Source organism: Agelaius tricolor, unplaced genomic scaffold (assembly GCF_023055355.1).
Source record: "Agelaius tricolor isolate 1412-34295 unplaced genomic scaffold, bAgeTri1.0.p SCAF_31, whole genome shotgun sequence".
NCBI classification, from domain to species: Eukaryota; Metazoa; Chordata; class Aves; order Passeriformes; family Icteridae; genus Agelaius; species Agelaius tricolor.
Genome location: NW_027269291.1, coordinates 5,499,629 through 5,518,230, shown reverse-complemented (window position 1 = coordinate 5,518,230; position 18,602 = coordinate 5,499,629). Strand labels below are relative to the sequence as shown.

Here is an 18,602-nt window from a genome sequence, read left to right as displayed (position 1 = left end):
CACACACACATACACACACACTCACACACACACACACAATCTCTCAGGTGTTCACGCACACCTGCACACTCACTCACGTGCACACAGGTGCACACACGTGTACATGACACACGCCACACGCGCTGACGTCACACAGGCGGGCTGGGGGTGGAGCCTTTGCCGAGGTGGGCGGAGCTCCCGCGTACGCGCGCGGCGCCGCGGGCGTGGCACTGAGGGGGCGGGGCCTGACGCTAGATGGGCGTGGTTCTGGCGGTGGGCGTGCCTACGCCGGGGCGGGATGCTGCCGGGGGCGGGGCTATGACGGGGGGCGGGGCCTGAGGCGGCCGGCGCGGAGCTGTTCCCGTTCCCGTTCCGGCGCCGCCGCCGCTCGGAGCCGCCGCCACCGCCGGGGCCTCCCCGCCCCGTCCCGTCCGCTGCGGCCTCGCCATGGCCGGGCGCGGCGCCTTCCCGCTCAGCCCGCTGCCCCCCTCGGCCGCCCCGCCGGCCCCGGGGCCCGGCACCGCCCTGCTGCGCGGCCCCAGCCCCGCGCCCGCCGCCGCCCCGGGCTACCGCGCCATGGGCCCGGCCGCCGCTCAGTACCAGGTGAGAGCCCCGGGGCGCCGGGAGGGCCGCGGGGGCACCGGGGGCCCGGGGCAGCGCTGGGGTGGCCGAGCGGGCCGGCGGGGCCTTCCCGGGGCAGCGCGGCCGGGCCTGGCCGGTATCGCCCGGAGCGGGCCCGGCACCCCCGGTGCGGCCGTTCTGCTGCCCCCGTTAGTCGGGACGCCTCTCTGTTAGCCGGGGCACCTCCCTGTTCCCTCCTGCCACTCTGCACCCTCAGAGCCCGCTCAAAGTTGGGCCCGGCCCGTCCCGTTCCTCAGCGGGTGAGCCGGGCCCAGGCCGGGGTCGCTGCCCTGGGCCCCGGGCCCGATCCGGTTGCGCAGCCGGCCCGACCCTGCCCGTCCCATCCCCGGCACCGAGCCGGGAACGCGTTCGTGTCCTTGTCAAAGGCGGAGATAACGCATGGTGTGCAGATGTAGCCTCGGTGTAACCTCGGAGTATCCTCGGTGTGCCCTCCGGAAGGACCGGGCTTGGTTGGCGGTGGGACAGGGGAGCAGGCGCTCGGTAATGTTGGGGAAAGTAAATTAAGTAATGTGGGGGAAAGTAAATCAAAACAACGAGCAGCCCTCCGAGAGCACGTGAAATCGCTCGCTCTTCAGCCTGGCATCTTTTAAAAGTAAATTCAGGAAGTAAGAACTGTGTTTACAAGCGCCTGCAGGGACAGGACACAGGGAATGGCTCCCAGTGCCAGAGGGCAGGTCTGGATGGGATATTGGGAATTAGGAATTGTTCCCTGGCAGGGTGGGCAGGCCCTGGCACAGGGTGCCCAGAGCAGCTGGGGCTGTCCCTGGATCCCTGGCAGTGCCCAAGGCCAGGTTGGACACTGGGGCTTGGAGCAGCCTGGGCTAGTGGAAGGTGTCCCTGCCATGGCAGGGCTGGCACTGGGTGGGTTTAAGGTCCCTTCCCACCCAGTTCCATGTTTCTATATTATTCCAGCAGTAAGAAGTATATCCTGACACCCATTTCTGCTCCCCCTTGCACACCTGGCTTCCCAGTTCACTCCCAAGCTTGTGCTGATTACTTTGGGATGAGTTTTCAGATGTGAAGCTCAATTTTCCAGGCAGGCTGGAAATGGAGGAGCCCCGTTGTGCAACACGTTCTCCTGGGCCGCCGCTGCCTCCTCCAGAGCTGCGTCTGATTTGCATGATTTAAAACTCAGGAAATAAACCAAGCTCAGGGAAATTCCGGCTCCTTAACACAGGAGAAGGAAACAACTTCCTCCTGCAGCCTTGAAAACGCCAGAAAATGGTGTTGGAAGCTGAGCTGGCCGAGCGTGAACCGCTGGTAACTCGAGGCGGGGGCACTGCCTGACCTTCCATGTGCAGGGTGCAAAATCCAGCTGGGAGTAAACAGGCTGGCAGATGCTGCTTCCCCCGCGGCTGGGCTGGCAGCAGGTGTTGGGAGCAGGGGGCGATGTCCCCTCGGTGATGTCCCCACGGTAATGTCCCCATGTTGATGTCCCCGCGGTGTCTGGCACCGCTGGCACAGCAGGATCAGCCCCCGGGCTGGTGTTGGGTGGCCTCTCCCTGAGCCTGGGAAAGGAGAGGATCCCGAGGGTCTGCCCTTTGTTTTGCAATTCTTAGGCTGAGGAAAACAGCCCCTCCCCTGCCTGCCATCCCCCCAGGGCTTGGTTCTGTCCCAGTTTTAGGAAGAGCTGCGTTGTTTGTGCACCAGGAGACAGAAGAGGCCCTGGCCAGGCCAGCGAGGGCTTAGGAGCTCTAATCTTGGGATTATTCAACATATGCTCGTCCTTTGGACATCCTTGTGTGCCTGCTGGGGATTTCCTGGCAGCCCAGGCAGGGAATCCAGGGGGCACCTTTGGTGGGAGCTGATGTTTCCAGAGCAGCCAGGGGCTGGTGCCATGCCTGGAGCAGGAAGGAGAAGCCTTTTCTAGGAGCAGGAAGATCAGAGCTGGTGGGCCCCATCCTGATCTCTCTCCCTGCCCTGGAACAGCCAGGTTCCCAGGTTGAGCCCCAGCAGCCAGGTTCCATGGAAGTTCAGCAGGAAGGAGCCTTCCTGGTTTTTTAGGTGCTGGTTTCAGGGTTAGGAGAGTTTTTCCCAAGTTTTGGGATTGACACAGTGTCCTGGAGCAGCGTGGGATGAGACCTTGGAACTCAGCACTCTGACCTTGCAGTTGCCCCCAGCTGATGCTTCCCTGGTGCAGAATTAGGTCCCCATTAAATGGATTTTATAGGCACATGTTGGGAAGACAGAGCCTGGATTCCCTGGCCAGGAGGCTGCTGCAGCCTGAGGATTCCCAAGGCTGGAAGCAGCTCTGTCCCTGGGCAGTGGGAAGGAAGGTTCTGCTTCATGGAGAAATCCATGGAGGAACTGAGGAAGTGTGGAATATTGTGGAATCCCCCCTTGGGGAGCAAGGAGAGCCGTGTTCCTGCTCATGCAGTGCTGGGGATTGCCTTGGAGGGGGCCAGGGGCCAGCAGGCAGGGCTGGAGCTGTTCCAGAAGGCTGCTGGTGCTGGAGAACCCCACCCTTCCCCAGGGACAGGCTTTCCAAGGCAGGTTTCATCAGAGCCCAGCCTGGAGCTGCTTCCAGCCTGATCCAAAGCAGATGGACACTGTCCTCTGGAGCAGGGGGAGGAGGGCAGAGCAGAGCCCAGGCACGCTCTGCTGCTCCTGGGAAACGTGACAGGGAAGGGGGAGCAGCAGCACCTCCAGCCCTGCTGCTCCCTCTGCTTCCACAGGAGCCCTCCAGGAGTTTGGCCCTGCAGGAGCACCACGGGCAGGGTTTGTGCCAGGCCCGTGGCTGTTCCTCCCCAGCACCTTTGTTCCTTGTTCCTGCTGCTGTTCCTGCCCCTGTGGGATCTGAATCCCTGTGACCTCTCCGTTCCCTGCCCTGGAACATTCAGGGCTCCAGCTGCAGGGCTGTGGACAGGCAGGTTTGTCCAGCCCAGACAGCTCTGCTGCTGCTGCTGCTGGAGACATTCCAGGATGTGTCCTGGGTCTGCTGGGGGCTGTGCCTGTGCTGTGCCCTTCTCCTTTTGATTTACCACTTCCTCATGTCAGCTTTACAGCTGAGATCTGGCTCCTGGAGCTCTTCCTGTGTCCAACACGGAGCTTTTCCAAGTGTGGGGAGTTTGGGGTTTGCAGGGAGCTGCAGTGGAGTTTGCAGCAGCAGCAGCATCTCCATCCCAGCAGCACCTCCCAGCTCAAGGTCTGTGCCAGCAGCAAGCCAGGCTCTCCCTGGCACCCTCCCAAGAGGGATTTGCTCACAGATAAGGAGGAACAAAGGGAAAAATCACTCTTTTGGGGTGTGCAGGGGGCTCATGATCCCAATCCACGCCAAGCCCTGGGCAGCAGAGCTCTCCTGGAGCCCAGCCCAGCGTGGAGCTGGAGCCCTGTTTGAGCAGGGACTGTTTCTGTATCCCTGTGGGAAGTGCTGCTGCCTGGGCACCAGGGGAGGAACTTGCAGGAAGAGCTCTTGGTACTGGGCCATGCTGTGCTCCAGAGCCCAGGGCGAGGATGGATGTGAGCTCTGGCTCCCTGGTTCCTGTCACTGTGCAGAGCTGGATCCTGGAGCAGCCAGGAGGGGCTGGGGAGGTGCAGGAAGAGCCAGGGTCCTGGAAGGGCCATGAACAGGCTCTGGAGCTGTTTGCAGAATTCCTGCTTTGCCTCAAGCTCTCTCTCCAGCCCAGCTTCTTCCTGCAGATCCATCCTGGGATTTATTGCTCCTCCTTCCTGCTACCAGCCCCCGATTTCTGGGCTGCCCTTCCTCAAGCAGGGACCTTTGGCAGGCTCAGAGGCTCCTGCCATGCCAGCAGAATCCCTCAGGAGCCCTCCCAGCTCCGATGGGTTCAGCCAGGGCCGGTTCTGGGCAGAGCTGCCCCAGGCCCGTGGGCTGAGCAGTGCCCTGGCATGAACCCCGGGCACAGCCCCATCCCTGGCAGGGAGCAAACACGAGCTGTTCACTGTCCCATTTCCAGAGGCTCTGCAGGGAGCTCTGGATGGGATCCAGGCTCTTCCTCCCGCTGAGCTTGCAGGGTTTGCCCTTTGTCTGCCCCTCCGAGGGGAGGGGACAGGGTGGGCCCTGGGGGTGGCACAGGGCCTGGGGGTGCTGGGCAGGAATGAGCTCCTGCTCAGAGCTGGTTTAATCAAATTTCCTGAGTTTAAGCCCTCTGCATCCTGGGAATTTCCAGACTTTCCAAGAGGGGCTGCAGACAGGCTTCACCCTGGGGCTGTGGTGCTGCTTCCTGGCTTGGCTGAAGGTTTTAGGCTGGGCTTGTGTGAGAAGGGTTTGGGAGCAAATCTGCCCCAGGCACTGGTGACTGGTTGAGCCAAGAGGCTTCTCTGTTGCAAATTTGAAAATCCTGAGAGTAAACTGAGAGGAAAATTCCACGTGGAGGGTTCTGCCCTCCCTTTATTGCTCATCCGGGCAGTCCAGTGTGGGTCCTTGGTGGGCTGGAAGTCGCTCCCTGGCAGCTGAGCTGTGGCTGATGGTTCTCAGATGGTTTGGTGAAGTTAAAGTGTGACAAATCTGTGTATCCTTGTGCTGAACCTCTCCCTGCCGATGGAATTGTCTCAATGGAGCCCTGGAAGGAGCAGCTGGACACACGAGACTTTGCCCAGGATGTGGAGCTGTCAGAGACTCTCTGAAGCCTCCAAATCTCTCACTTCAGGGCAAGATCCAAAATGTGCTCCATGGAGGGGCAGAGGGAGGGAGGAGAGACCTCAGGGCTGCTCTGACTGAAGGGCAGGAGCTGGGCATGGCTGGGGCAGCTCCAAGCAGGCTCCTGACAGCATTCCCAGGGCAGGGAATGTCTCTGGAGCTGGGGAGCCTCCCTGGCCTTCCAGGCACTGATAAACACCCGGGGCTTTCCCTGGGAGCCATTTCCTGCTCCTGGTGCCTCCAGGGAGTGCAGCCTCTGCTTCCAGCCCGGGCTCTGCACTCAGCTGCTCTGGGGCGCCAGGAATTTCAAATTCAAAGTTTCCCAGCTCCTTCTGGGGGGTTTCTCTGCTTTTCAGAAGCCCTGGCAGGTGTCAGCACAGCTTTGGGTTCCACAGTCCTGCTGGAACTGAGCAGCAGAACAACATCCACTGTGGTTTGTGGTGTTGCACAGGCTGTGGGTCCACCCGGCCCTGCCACAAGGGATTTCTTGATAAACCCAAAGAAACTGGGCCTGGCCTCGTGGTTTTGGCACAGAGAGGTGCCAGAGTCACGAGGAGCTGCACAAACGGGGCTGAGCAGGAGGAGAGGAACATCTGGGAGCAGGAAAAAGGAGCCTCCTGCCCTGGGGAAGGGAGGGTCAGAGCCTGGCTCTGGGCTTGCTGCTTCAAAGGCTCTGCAGCCTGTGTGCTTGTGCTTGTTGTGTAACAGGGCTCAGCCTGGGCCTGGGGGGTTTGAGCTTCCACGTGCAGCCCTAATCCTGGGGCCCTGCTGCTGCCCTGATCCTGCTGGAACACTGCTCCTCTGGGCATTGGCCACTGCCAGAGGCACCAGGGGCAGCTCTTGGCTTGGTGTTTATCAGCTTTTCACACAGCTGGGGGTGGTTTTTAGGGTTTTTTTTTGGCTGCAGCTCCATCAAACCAACCCTGCCACAGCTCTGAGCTGTGGAGGGCAGGCTGGCTGCATCCCATATTCCCAACCCTGCATCCAGGGATTGCTCCCAGATGTATCCCTGTGTGCAGGGAGTGAGGTGTTTGCTTGGCTCCCTGCCCTGCAGGGCTGTGGGGATGTCCTGGCACGTCAGGAGCCTGGGGCAGGGCAGAAATGTTGCTCTGCTGGCTCGGTGGCTCTCCCAGCCTCCCACCTCGGCAGGGGGAGCTGAGGATCCCCAGGTGAAGCAGGGAGGAGCAGGAGGGGTGGCTGGTGGGTCCTGGTGGCACCTGGGGCACCAGTGGGTGCTGCCCAATCATGCTCTGAGGGTGCAGAGGGGCTGCCAGGGCTGGGAGCCCTCGGTGCTGTGTTGTGGCTCCCAAATTCCATGTGTGGAAGGGGCAGGAGGGGACAGGCTGCTGCCAGGGGGGAGCTGCTGCCTCCTCCATCCCTGTGGGAGGAAGTGGGATTGCCCTGTCCCCCTGCTCTGCTGCTGTCCAGAGGGGAACCCACGAGGTCCCCAGGGTGGGGACACTGCTGGCAGTGCCCTGGTGCTGCTGTGGGGGTGGCACAGGGCCTGACTTTGGCTCCACTGCTGCCAGGCCAGGCTTCCCTGCACTCCTTGGCCTCTCCTTTTCCTGCTTTCCCAAAGCTTCCTGCTGGCATTCTCTGCCCTGGGCCAGGATGCAGCCTGGGGAAGGGGTGGCACCGAGGGTGGGTGGCACCAAGGTGGATGGCACCCAGGGGATGGCACAGAGCTGGATGGCATCAAGGATGGGTGGCACTGAGGGTGGGTGGCACCAAGGTGGATGGCACCCAGGGGATGGCACAGAGCTGGATGGCACCAAGGATAGGTGGCACCAAGGGGATGGCACTGAGGGTGGGTGGCTCCCAGGGTTTGTGGCACAGAGGTGGATGGCACTGAGGATGGGTGGCACCAAGGATTGGTGGCACCAAAGGGATGGCACCCCGGGTGGATGGCATCGAGGGTGGGTAGCACCCAGGGTGGGTGACACTGAGGTGGATGGCACTGAGGATGGGTGGCAGAGACGTGGATGGCACCAAGGGGATGGCACCCAGGGTGGGTAGAACAGAGGGTGGGTAGCACTGAGGTGGGTGGCACCGAGGGTGGGATGGCACCCAGGGTGGGTGGCACAGAGGTGGATGGCACCCAGGGTGGGTGGCACCAAGGGGATGGCACCCAGGGTGGGTGGCACCAAGGGTGGGTGGCACAGGGGTGGGTGGCACTGAGGATGGGTGGCAGAGACGTGGATGGCACAAAGGGGATGGCACCCAGGGTGGGTGGAACAGAGGGTGGGTAGCACCAAGGTGGATGGCACCTAGGGTGGGTGGCACAGAGGTGGGTGGCACTGAGGATGGCTGGCACAGAGGGTGGCCGGCCCCACAGCCAGGATCCCATCTGAGCCCTGTCCCCCCTGTGCAGCAGCGGCCCGGGATGCCCCCCGGGGGCCGGATGCCCATGGCAGGGCTGCAGGTGGGACCCCCGGGGGCCCCCCCGTACGGAGCAGCGACGCCGCTGAGGCCCGGCCTGCCCCAGGCCATGATGGATCCCTTCAGGAAGCGCCTGCTGACCCCCCAGGCACAGCCACCCATGGCCACCCCCAGGAGAGGGTAAGGCTGGCGTGTCCCTCCCCAGGGCAGGAGGGGGGATCCTGCGGGGCCCTGGCTGCACTTGGTGAAATCGGGGGGTGGCTGGGGTGGAGGGACCCCAGGGCCCACCCAGGCCCACCCCGGAGCCCACCCCAGGGCCCACCCAGGCCCAGCCCAGGGCCCACCCCAGGGCTCCTTCCACTCTCCCAGCGTGCTCCAAGCTCCTGGACCATTCCCAGGACTACCACACTAATCCATGGGAGCTGCATCCCTGCTTCTCAATGCAGCCAGGTTGTGTTTCACCACTTGTTTTCCATCTGAACAGAGCCAGGAGCTGCTAATAATTAATATAATAATAATTAAATCATAGTTATAATATAGCTATCAACAATATTGTAATATTAGTTACTAATAATATAATAATACACATAATAATACACATAATAATAATAATAATAATAATAATAATAATAATAATAATAATAATAAGCTATGTCAGGAGCAGGTACAATAATTCATTCCCAACAGGATCTTGTCCAGAGCACAGGAGAGCCCTGTTCTGGAAATACCTATATAAATATAAATAATATTTAATATCAATGTAGATATCATGAGATGTCACTGCAGATACAGAGCTGTAAAAAGATGGATGTAATTCCATTCAGGACAGGGGTCCCAGGGCTGGGTTCAGTCAGTGTTTGACTCCCTTTGAGACCCCAAAGCCTCTCCAGGTCCCCATTCAAGTGTCACATCATGCAGAGTGCCACAGCCCCTGTCCTGCTTTAGAGGGGGGCACCAGCAGGGTTTTCCTCCAGCCTGGCACCTGCCAGAGCTTGGGAGTGGGATGTTTTAGGATGGAGGCAGAGATTCCTCAGTTTGCAGCTTCCTCTCACTCTGATCTCCACACCAGGAACCAAAGAGCCTTGTGGGATCCCCAGCAGCAGCTCCTGGGGGTCGTCTTCATCCTCCCAGGGGTGCCTGGTGGCTCTGACAGGCACAGAACTGGCTGAGAGTGTGGGATGGGCTGGCAGATTTTGGGATGTGTGGGATGGGGCTGGCAGATTTTGGGAAGTGTGGGATGGGCTGGCAGATTTTGGGATGTGTGGGATGGGGCTGGCAGATTTTGGGAAGTGTGGGATGGGGCTGGCAGATTTTGGGAAGTGTGGGATGGGGGTGGCAGATTTTGGGAAGCGTGGGATGGGGGTGGCAGGTTTTGGGAAGTGTGGGATGGGGGTGGCAGGTTTTGGGAAGTGTGGGATGGGGTGGCAGATTTTGGGATCTGTGGCAGGTTTTGGGAAGCCTGGGATGAGGCTGGCAGGTTTTGGGGATGCTCCCTGGAGCTGCAGTCAGGGCAGGACTCTTTGTTTGGGCTCTGCCAGCAGCTCCTCACTGATTGCCAGCCCTGCTGATCTCTCTGTGGGGGCTGCTTGGTTCCTAGGATCTCCAGGCAGGATCCCTTGGTGCTCGGGGATGCTCAGCTCCCATTCCCTTCCCTGGCAGCTCCTTTGGCCTCCTGATCCCTCCTGGGCCATCCCAGCACTGCTGGAGTGAGCTGGGGGCTGGGGACAGGAGCAGCCTGGCACCCACAGGGGCATCAGGGCTGGGGTCAGGGAGCAGCCAGGCTCACAGCTGGGCATGCCCTGCTCACAGCTGCTGGAGCAAGGGATTAGGAGCTTCCAGCTGCCCTGGGGTGTCCAGACCCTGCAGGAGGAGGGGTTGGATGGGGCAGGAATTGCTCCAGAGCAGGGCTCTGACCTCTCCTGGAGAGTTCTCCTGGAGCCCTCCTGTGTGATCCTGCTGCTCCAGGTGCAGCTGGAGGAACGGGAATTCCCTGCCCCATGTCCCAGCAGGAAAACAGGAGAGCAGAGCATTCCCTGCTGTGCCCAGGCTGAGCAGGAGCTGCTGGGGTGGGCTCAGGGTGATGGGAATCTGCAGTGGGCAGGGTTGGATCCAGCCAAGCTGGATTTTCCCAGGATTTCAGCCCCACCACAGCAGGGCTTGGTTTGAGCTGGGTGTAAGGGAGTTCCTGGCAGTGGCTTTGGTTTGGAGCAGTGAGAGAATGGGATGGCTGCTTTGAGAGGGGAAATTAGGGAATTGTGTCCTGCAGCCCTGCCTTTGCCTTGTTATCACTTGGATTTTCTTCCCCGGGGTCAGGCTGCAACATCCAGCACCTTCCCCCAGGAATATCCTGAGTGGGAAGGGACCCCCAAGGCTCATCCAGTCCCACCCCCAGCCCTGCCCAGACCCCCCAACAATCCCACCCTGGGCATCCCTGGCAGCGCTGTCCAAACCCTCCTGGAGCTCTGGGACCATTCCCTGGGGAGCCTGGGCAGTGCCAGCACCTCTGGGGTGGTGAAGAACCTTTCCCAGTGTCCATCCCCCCAGAGGGCAGGCAGCAGGGTGTCCTGTGGGAGCTCCCATTTTCCCTGTTTCCCAGGGTGAAGAGGAGGAAGATGGCTGACAAGGTGCTGCCACAGAGGGTGAGTGTCACCTCAGCCTGGGGGACAGAGCTGAGCTGCTGCAGGGGATGGGGGGTCCCCAAAAAGGGGGGATTTCCCTGAGCTCCCTCCTGCCCCCTGGGAATTTCTGTTCAATCCCAAACCACCCTGGAGTGTTTCTGTCTGTGGGGTTGGAGTCTGAGCAAGCAAGGAGCAGGAATGGGGTGGGATGGAGATCTCAGGAGGTCCCTAAGAGTCCCTCTTGAGATTCCAGGGTTCCATTCCATGCAGGAATGCTGCTGGGAACAGCAACAGCCTCCAGACTGGTTTGGGCAGAGCTTTGCAGGGCTCCAGGCTGGGTTTGAAATAAAAGCTGGGTGCTGGACTCATCACCTGGTGTCTCCCTGGCTGCTGGGGCTGTGGGGGGGTCCAGCCCATGCCAGCAGGCTGGGATTGACCATTCCTGTGTCCAGATCCGGGAGCTGGTCCCAGAATCCCAGGCCTACATGGACCTGCTGGCCTTCGAGCGCAAGCTGGACCAAACCATTGCCCGCAAGAGGATGGAGATCCAGGAGGCCATCAAGAAACCCCTGACGGTGAGCTGGGGCCTGGCAGGGGCTGGGAATCATGGAATCATGGGAAAATTAGGGTTGGAAAAATCCCCTGAGGTCATCCAGTCCAACCATCACCCTAAGCCGTGTCCCCAGGTGGGGTATCCATGGGTTTCTGGGGCACTTCAGCGATGGGGGATTCCACCTCTGCCCAGGGCAGTCCATCCAATGTTTTCCAACCCTTCCCATGGATAAATGTTCCCTAATATCCAATCTAGACCCCCCCCGAGGCCGTTTCCTCTGATGCTGAGCTGGAGCTGGGTGCTGCAGTCCCTCTGACTCCATCCTGCCTCTCTCTGTTCCCATTCCACAGCAAAAGCGCAAGCTCAGGATTTACATCTCCAACACCTTCACCCCGGCCAAGGAGGAGGGAGAGGGGGGGGAACGTGTGGCCTCCTGGGAGCTCCGTGTGGAGGGGAAGCTGCTGGAGGATGTGAGGAGATGGAGGGAGGAGCTCTGGTCCATCGGGAGCATCCAGGGGGAGGGAGGGAGGGAGGAGCTGGTCAGGATCCAGGAGGGTTGGACTGGTGGTGGTGGGAAGAACTCTGGTCCATGGGCATCATCCAGGAGGGATCAGGTGGTGGGAGGAGCTCTGGTCCATTGGGAGCATCCAAGGGGAGGGAGGGAAGGAGGAGCTGGTCAGGATCCAGGAGGGATGGACTGGTGATGATGGGAAGAACTCTGGTCCATGGGGATCATCCAGGAGGGATGGACTGGTGATGGTGGGAGGAGCTGGTCCGTGGGATCATCCAGGAGGGATCAGGTGGTGGGAGGAGCTCTGGTCCATCAGGAGCAGCCAGGGGGAGGGAGGGAAGGAGGAGCTGGTCAGGATCCAGGAGGGATGGATTGGTGATGATGGGAAGAACTCTGGTCCATGGGGATCATCCAGGAGGGATCAGGTGGTGGTGGGAGGAGCTCTGGTCCATAGGGATCATCCAGGAAGGATCAGGTGGTGGGAGGAGCTCTGGTCCATCAGGAGCATCCAGGGGGATGGAGGGAGGAGCTGGTCAGGATCCAGGAGGGTTGGACTGGTGGTGGTGGGAGGAGCTGGAATAGGGATGAGGTGCTGATGGGAGGAGGAGCTCTGGTCCATAGGGATCATCCAGGAGGGATCAGGTGGTGGGAGGAGCTCTGGTCCATCGGGAGCATCCAAGGGGAGGGAGGGAGGAGCTGGTCAGGATCCAGGAGGGTTGGACTGGTGCTGGTGGGAGGAGCTGGTCCATAGGGATCATCCAGAAGGGATCAGGTGGTGGGAGGAGCTCTAGTCCATCAGGAACATCCAGGGGGAGGGGGGGAGGGAGGGAGGGAGGGAGGAGCTGGTGTGTCAGGATCCAGGAGGGATGGACTGGTGCTGGTGGGAGGAGCTGGAATAGGGATAAGGTGCTGGTGGGAGGAACTCTGGTCCATAGAGTTCATCCAGGAGGGATCAGGTGGTGGGAGGAGGAGCTCTGGTCCATGAGGAACATCCAGGGGGAGGGAGGGAGGGAGGAGCTGGTGTGTCAGGATCCAGGAGGGATGAGGAGGTGGTGGGAGGAACTCTGGTCCATCAGGACTCAGGAGAGAAAAATGATGGTGGGAGGAGAAGCACCGGTCCGTAACAATCCAAGATGGATGAAGAGGTGGTGGGAGCACTGGTCCATAAGGATGCAGGAGGGATGAGGTGGTGGGAGAAGGAGCATTGGTCCATAAGGATCCAGGAGGGATGAGGAGGTGGTGGGAGCACTGGTCCATAAGGATCCAGGAGGGATGAGGAGGTGGGAGAAGGAGCATTGGTCCTTGAGGACCCTCCAGGAGGGATAAGGTGGTGCTGGGAGCACTGGTGCTGTGCTGAGAGCTCAGCTGGGGCAGCACCTGGGGCCTGGGGCTGGGTTTGGGCTCAGGAATCTCTGCTGCCCTGTCTGCAGCCCAGCAAGCAGAAGAGGAAGTTCTCCTCCTTCTTCAAGAGCCTCGTGATCGAGCTGGACAAGGAGCTCTATGGGCCAGACAATCACCTGGTGGAGGTGAGCTGGGAGGGGATCCCAGTGGAAATGGGGCCCTGTGCTCCCCCTCTGGGTGCTCAGCTCCCAGGCCAGGGCCTGTCCTGCTGGGAGAGGGACCTGAACAGGTTTTTGGGGCTGGGGCAGTGCCAGGCTCTCCATGGGGACCAGGCTCTGCTGCATTCCCAGCTCAGGTTTAGAGATGCCCTTTTGCCCCTGGCAGAGCTCAGCTCTGCCCCCTCCCAGGCCAGGTCTGAGCCAGAGCTGGAGCTGAGGTGTGTGGGGACAGGGACGTGGCCCCAGGGGCAGCTGTCCCCCAGGCTGGCACAGCTGGGTCCCCACAGGGTGCTGACCCCACAGAGCCTCACCCGAGGGCCCTGGGGGAAGAAGGGTTTGCCCTCCTGCCTGTCCCCTGCCTGGGAGAGGGATCAGGGCTTTTTTGGGTGCTCCTGCCTGCAGCTCTCCTTGCACCCAGCTCCTGCTTTTGCCCTGGGAGATCCTGTGGAGAGGCTGAATCCCCTTCCAGGGGAAGCTGGGAGCAGCTCTGGTGCACATTCCTGCAGGATTGATCCAGAAGCTTGGGAGCCCTGCACCCCAAGTACTCAGGGCTGGAACTGCCCCAGTCCATCCCAGTGCTGGGGCACAGCCTGGGCTGGGATGGACTGGGAGAGCTCTGAGCTGCCACCAGTGGGACCAGGAGCTGCCAGGGGTGCCCCAGGCTGTGTGGCTGTGCCAGCCCCTGGCCAGAGCCCCAGCCCAGCTGGCAGGGTTGGTTCCATGGCCCTGCCTGAGCTGTGTCCCCGTTGTCCCTGGCAGTGGCACCGGATGCCCACGACCCAGGAGACCGACGGCTTCCAGGTGAAGCGTCCCGGGGATGTCAATGTGAAGTGCACCCTGCTGCTCATGTTGGACCACCAGGTACGGCCTGGGGGGCACCCAGGGGTGGGGATGGGCTGGGACAGGGCTTTGGGCGAGGGTTTGGGGTGCAGGGATGCAGGTTTGGGGTGCAGGGTGCACGGGCAGCTCCAGGAATGGAGCTGCAGTGACACAGGGGCTGGGGGGGGGACACTCCTGAGTGCCTCTTCTTTGGGCAGCAGCAGGAATTTCTCCATGGAAAGGGAGTTAAAGACTGGGACAGGGTTTTGGATGAAGGTTGGGGCCTGCAGGGATCAAAAGGAGCACAGGGAGCTCTGGGCATGGAGCTGCAGTGATACAGGGGCTGGGGGGGCCTCCCAAGGGCCAGACAGACACCCCCTCTTCTTTGGGCAGCAGGAGGAATTTCTCCATGGAAAGGGAGTTAAAAGCTGGGACAGGACCTAGGATGAGGGTTTGGGGGTGTAGGGATCAAAAGGAGCACAGGGAACTCCCAGCATGGAGCTGCAGTGACACAGGGGCTGGGGGGGACTCCTGAGTGCCTTTTCTTTGGGCAGCAGGAGGAATTTCTCCATGGAAAGGGAGTTAAAAACTAGGACAGGGCTTTGGATGAGGGTTTGGGGGATGTAGGGATCAAAAGGTGCACAAGGAGCTCTGGGCATGGAGCTGCAGTGACACAGGGGCTGTGGGAGAAACTCCTGAGTGCATTTTCTTTGGGCAGCAGCAGGAATTTCTCCATGGAAAGGGAGTTAAAAAGTGGGACAAGCTGCCCAAAGAGTGACCCATCCCTTGAGCTGTCCCAGGACACTCAGTGCTCTGGGCTGGGGACAGGACAGGGGTGGGTCAGGCTGGGCTCTGCTCTGGGGGGGCTTTTCCAGCCTGGCTGCTCCCATGGCTGACCCCAGCTGTCCCCACAGCCCCCCCAGTACAAGCTGGACCCACGGCTGGCCCGGCTGCTGGGGGTGCACACCCAGACCAGGGCCAGCATCATGCAGGCCCTGTGGCTCTACATCAAACACAACAAACTGCAGGACAGCCACGAGAAGGAGTTCATCAACTGCAACCGCTACTTCCGCCAGGTACCTGCACATTCCCCCTCATCCAGCTGGGAAAAGCCTCCCACAGCTCCCACAGCCCCTCCAGGCTCTGGCTGTGCCCCTGCCCTGGGCCCTGGCTTGCACCACCAGCTTGGGGATGCCCTAGCTGGCTGCACAGGTGAGGGGAGCCCCTGCCATGGGTGCCCAAGGCTCTGCTTTGCCCCCCAGATCTTCAACTGCGTCCGCATGCGCTTCTCTGAGATCCCCATGAAGCTGGCAGGGCTCCTGCAGCACCCAGACCCCATCATCATCAACCACACCATCAGGTGGGGGCACAGCCTGGGCACAGCACTGGGCTGGGCACTGGGTGGGCAATGGAGGGGGCTGAAGGGGCTGCATGGGATGGGGAAGTGTCTGCAGGACTGGGGTGCCCCATGGAGTGGAGAGTGGGCAGTGTCCCTGGGACTGGGGCACTCTATGGGCCAGGAGGTGTCCCCAGGGCTGGGAGTGCTCAGTAGGGTGGGGAGTGAGCCCAGCAGTGTCCCCAGGGCTGGGGGGCTCTGTGAGCCCAGCAGTGTCCCCAGGGCTGGGGGGGCTCTGTGAACTAGGTTGTGTCCCCAGGGCTGGGGGGCTCTGTGAGCCCAGCAGTGTCCCCAGGGCTGGGGGGCTCTGTGAGCCCAGCAGTGTCCCCAGGGCTGGGGGGCTCTGTGAGCCCAGCAGTGTCCCCAGGGCTGGGGGGGCTCTGTGAACCAGGTTGTGTCCCCAGGGCTGGGGGGCTCTGTGAGCCCAGCAGTGTCCCCAGGGCTGGGGGGCTCTGTGAGCCCAGCAGTGTCCCCAGGGCTGGGGGGCTCTGTGAGCCCAGCAGTGTCCCCAGGGCTGGGGGGGCTCTGTGAACTAGGTTGTGTCCCCAGGGCTGGGGGGCTCTGTGAGCCCAGCAGTGTCCCCAGGGCTGGGGGGCTCTGTGAGCCCAGCAGTGTCCCCAGGGCTGGGGGGCTCTGTGAGCCCAGCAGTGTCCCCAGGGCTGGGGGGGCTCTGTGAACCAGGTTGTGTCCCCAGGGCTGGGGGGCTCTGTGAGCCCAGCAGTGTCCCCAGGGCTGGGGGGCTCTGTGAGCCCAGCAGCGTCCCCAGGGCTGGGGGGCTCTGTTGAACCAGGTTGTGTCCCCAGGGCTGGGGGGCTCTGTGAGCCCAGCAGTGTCCCCAGGGCTGGGGGGCTCTGTGAGCCCAGCAGTGTCCCCAGGGCTGGGGGGCTCTGTGGGCCCAGCAGTGTCCCCGGGGCTGGGGGGCTCTGTGAGCCCAGCAGTGTCCCCAGGGCTGGGGGGTCCATGCGCCAGGGGCACAGGAGGCTTTGAGGTCTCCAGCCTGAAGGACCAGCCCAAGTCACCTGGAAGGGGAAGAACCACCAAATTTGAGGCTTTCTGGGGCACTGGTGTTGCTGTTGGGGGTCCATCCACCCCAGCCAGGTGGGGGCTCAGCCCAACCCCATTGCCCCAGTGTGGACCCCAATGACCAGAAGAAGACAGCCTGCTACGACATTGACGTGGAGGTGGACGATCCCCTCAAAGCCCAGATGAGCAATTTCCTGGCCTCCACCACCAACCAGCAGGAAATCGCCTCCCTGGATGCCAAGGTGGGAGGGGACACTGCCAGGGCCAGCTGTGTCCTGTGAGGGGACACAGCTCCTCTGACCCCTGTCACCTGCCCAGATCCACGAGACCATTGAGTCCATCAACCAGCTGAAGACTCAGAGGGATTTCATGCTGAGCTTCAGCAACAACCCCCAGGATTTCATCCAGGAGTGGATCAAATCCCAGAGGAGGGACCTCAAGGTAAAGGGGAACAATTCTGGGGAGGTTTAGGTTGGATATTGAGAGAAATTTCTTCCTGGAAGGGGTTATCCAGTGCTGGCACAGAGGGCAGTGGTGGAGTCCCCATCCTTGGAGGGGTCCAGAACCATGGATGTGGCCCTTGGGGACATGGGGCACTGGTGAACGTGGTGGTGGTGTTGGGCTAAGGGTGGAAGGTTTTTTCCAACCCTAACAATTGCATGGCTCTGAAGCCCTGGGGCTGGGCAGAGTGGGGGGCTGGGAGGGGTCTGGGTTCATCCCGGAGTTCAGGGAAAGGTCTGGGTTCATCCCGGAGCTCAGGGAAGGGTCTGGGTCCATCCCGGAGTTCAGGGAGGGGTCTGGGTTCATCCCGGAGTTCTGGGAAGGGTCTGGGTCCATCCCGGAGCTTAGGGAGGGGTCTGGGTCCATCCCGGATCTCAGGGAGGGGTCTGGGTCCATCCCGGATCTCAGGGAGGGGTCTGGGTCCATCCCAGAGCTCAGGGAGGGGTCTGGGTCCATCCCGGATCTCAGGGAGGGGTCTGGGTCCATCCCGGAGCTCAGGGAGGGGTCTGGGTTCATCCCGGAGTTCAGGGAAGGGTCTGGGTCCATCCCGGATCTCAGGGAGGGGTCTGGGTTCATCCCAGAGCTCCGGGAAGGGTCTGGGTCCATCCTGGAGTTCTGGGAAAGGTTTGGGTCCATCCCTGGAGCTCAGGGAAGGGTCTGGGTCCATCCCGGAGCTCAGGGAGGGGTCTGGGTTCATCCCAGAGCTCCGGGAAGGGTCTGGGTCCATCCCAGAGCTCAGGGAAGGGTCTGGGTCCATCCCGGATCTCAGGGAGGGGTCTGGGTCCATCCCGGATCTCAGGGAGGGGTCTGGGTCCCCCGTGGATCCCTCTGGATCCCTCACTCCCGCCGCCCCGTCCCGCTCGGGTCAGATCATCACGGATGTGATCGGGAACCCCGAGGAGGAGCGGCGGGCCGAGTTCTACCAGCAGCCCTGGGCGCAGGAGGCCGTGGGCAGACACATCTTCGCCAAGGTGAGCTCGGGGGTGGGGATGGGGTCAGGATGGCGGTGACGGAGCCCCCGGAGCCCGGGCAGTGCCCCCTGTCCCTCCCTGACGGCCGCGGTGTCCCCAGGTCCAGCAGCGCCGGCAGGAACTGGAACAAGTGCTCGGGATCCGCCTGACCTAAGGCTGCCCGAGCCGGACGGTACCGACTGGAAGCCACAGCACTTGCACAAACCCCATGTGCCTGGAGGGATGGGTGGGAGCCTCCCGGGGCTCCCCCGGGCCGAGCACAGCGGAGTCCCCGCTCCCCCCAGGCCCCCGCAGCGCCTCCTCCGCTTTGCATCGCGCCCTCCCCGCGGGTTCCCCAAACCCCCCCTGGAGCCGGGAAGCGCTGCCCGAGCCCATGGGAGGAGCTGCCAGCCCCACCCGAGCCCCGCCCTGCCCCTCTTCTACCAAAGTTCGTCATTCCAAACGCCAGCTCTCCCCGACGTTTTGCACTATTTTTGTGAACAGGTTTTATATAAAAAGAAAAAAAAAAAACACGAAAAAAGAAAAATAAGGCAGCGTTTTGTACAGTGGGTTTGTATTTGATTAATTAATTAATATATTGATTGAGTTCCTCTTCCTGCACTGGGCTCTGCAGGGGCTCAGGGAGGCTCCCAGGGCTGCTCTGGGGCTACGGAGCCACGGGCTGGGGCTCATTTTGTGACAATCAGTTTATTCCTTCCCCCCTTCCCACTGTTTTACATAATTCCATAATTAACCACTTGACTTGACGAGGTTTGGGGGCAGAGAGGCTGGCTCTGCCCCAGGAGCCTGTGGGGGCACAGGGGCACCAAGAACTGGAGATAGTGGGGAGGAGGGAGGGGACCAGGGGGGCAGTGCCACCACTGCCACCCCACGGAAGTGCCTTTGCCCCCCTGCAGGCTCGGGTGGGGGGGCGTTTACAGATTCCCAGGGTTGGGCTCAGGGGTTCCTGCTCTGCCTCTTGTGTAACCAGTTTTTGTCTATTTTGGATCTTTTCTAATAAAAGCAGTTAGCAGCAGCTCTGAGGGGTGTGTGCTGTGTCCTGCAGCTCTGGGGG

General features: G+C 61.4%; 1 protein-coding gene across 1 annotated transcript; it reads left to right on the top strand.

Moving 5' to 3' along the window:
- The first annotated feature begins 314 nt into the window (after positions 1 to 314).
- Positions 315 to 18,563, top strand: SMARCD2 (SWI/SNF related BAF chromatin remodeling complex subunit D2). Its single transcript, XM_071450970.1, has 13 exons — positions 315 to 582; positions 7,590 to 7,777; positions 10,194 to 10,236; positions 10,668 to 10,790; positions 11,119 to 11,238; positions 12,710 to 12,805; positions 13,598 to 13,699; positions 14,572 to 14,733; positions 14,920 to 15,017; positions 16,183 to 16,318; positions 16,395 to 16,517; positions 17,447 to 17,548; positions 17,649 to 18,563. The coding sequence occupies exons 1-13, from the start codon at positions 427 to 429 to the stop codon at positions 17,700 to 17,702; spliced, it is 1,503 nt and encodes a 500-aa protein (XP_071307071.1). The 5' UTR covers positions 315 to 426; the 3' UTR covers positions 17,703 to 18,563.
- Positions 18,564 to 18,602: the final 39 nt, after the last annotated feature.

Coding starts and splice junctions, on each gene's coding strand:
- SMARCD2 (XM_071450970.1), top strand. CDS start 427: ATGGCCGGGCGCGGCGCCTTCCCGCTCAGCCCGCTGCCCCCCTCGGCC. Junction 10,791..11,118: donor CCATCAAGAAACCCCTGACG/GTGAGCTGGGGC, acceptor CCCATTCCACAG/CAAAAGCGCAAGCTCAGGAT. Junction 17,549..17,648: donor GCAGACACATCTTCGCCAAG/GTGAGCTCGGGG, acceptor CGGTGTCCCCAG/GTCCAGCAGCGCCGGCAGGA.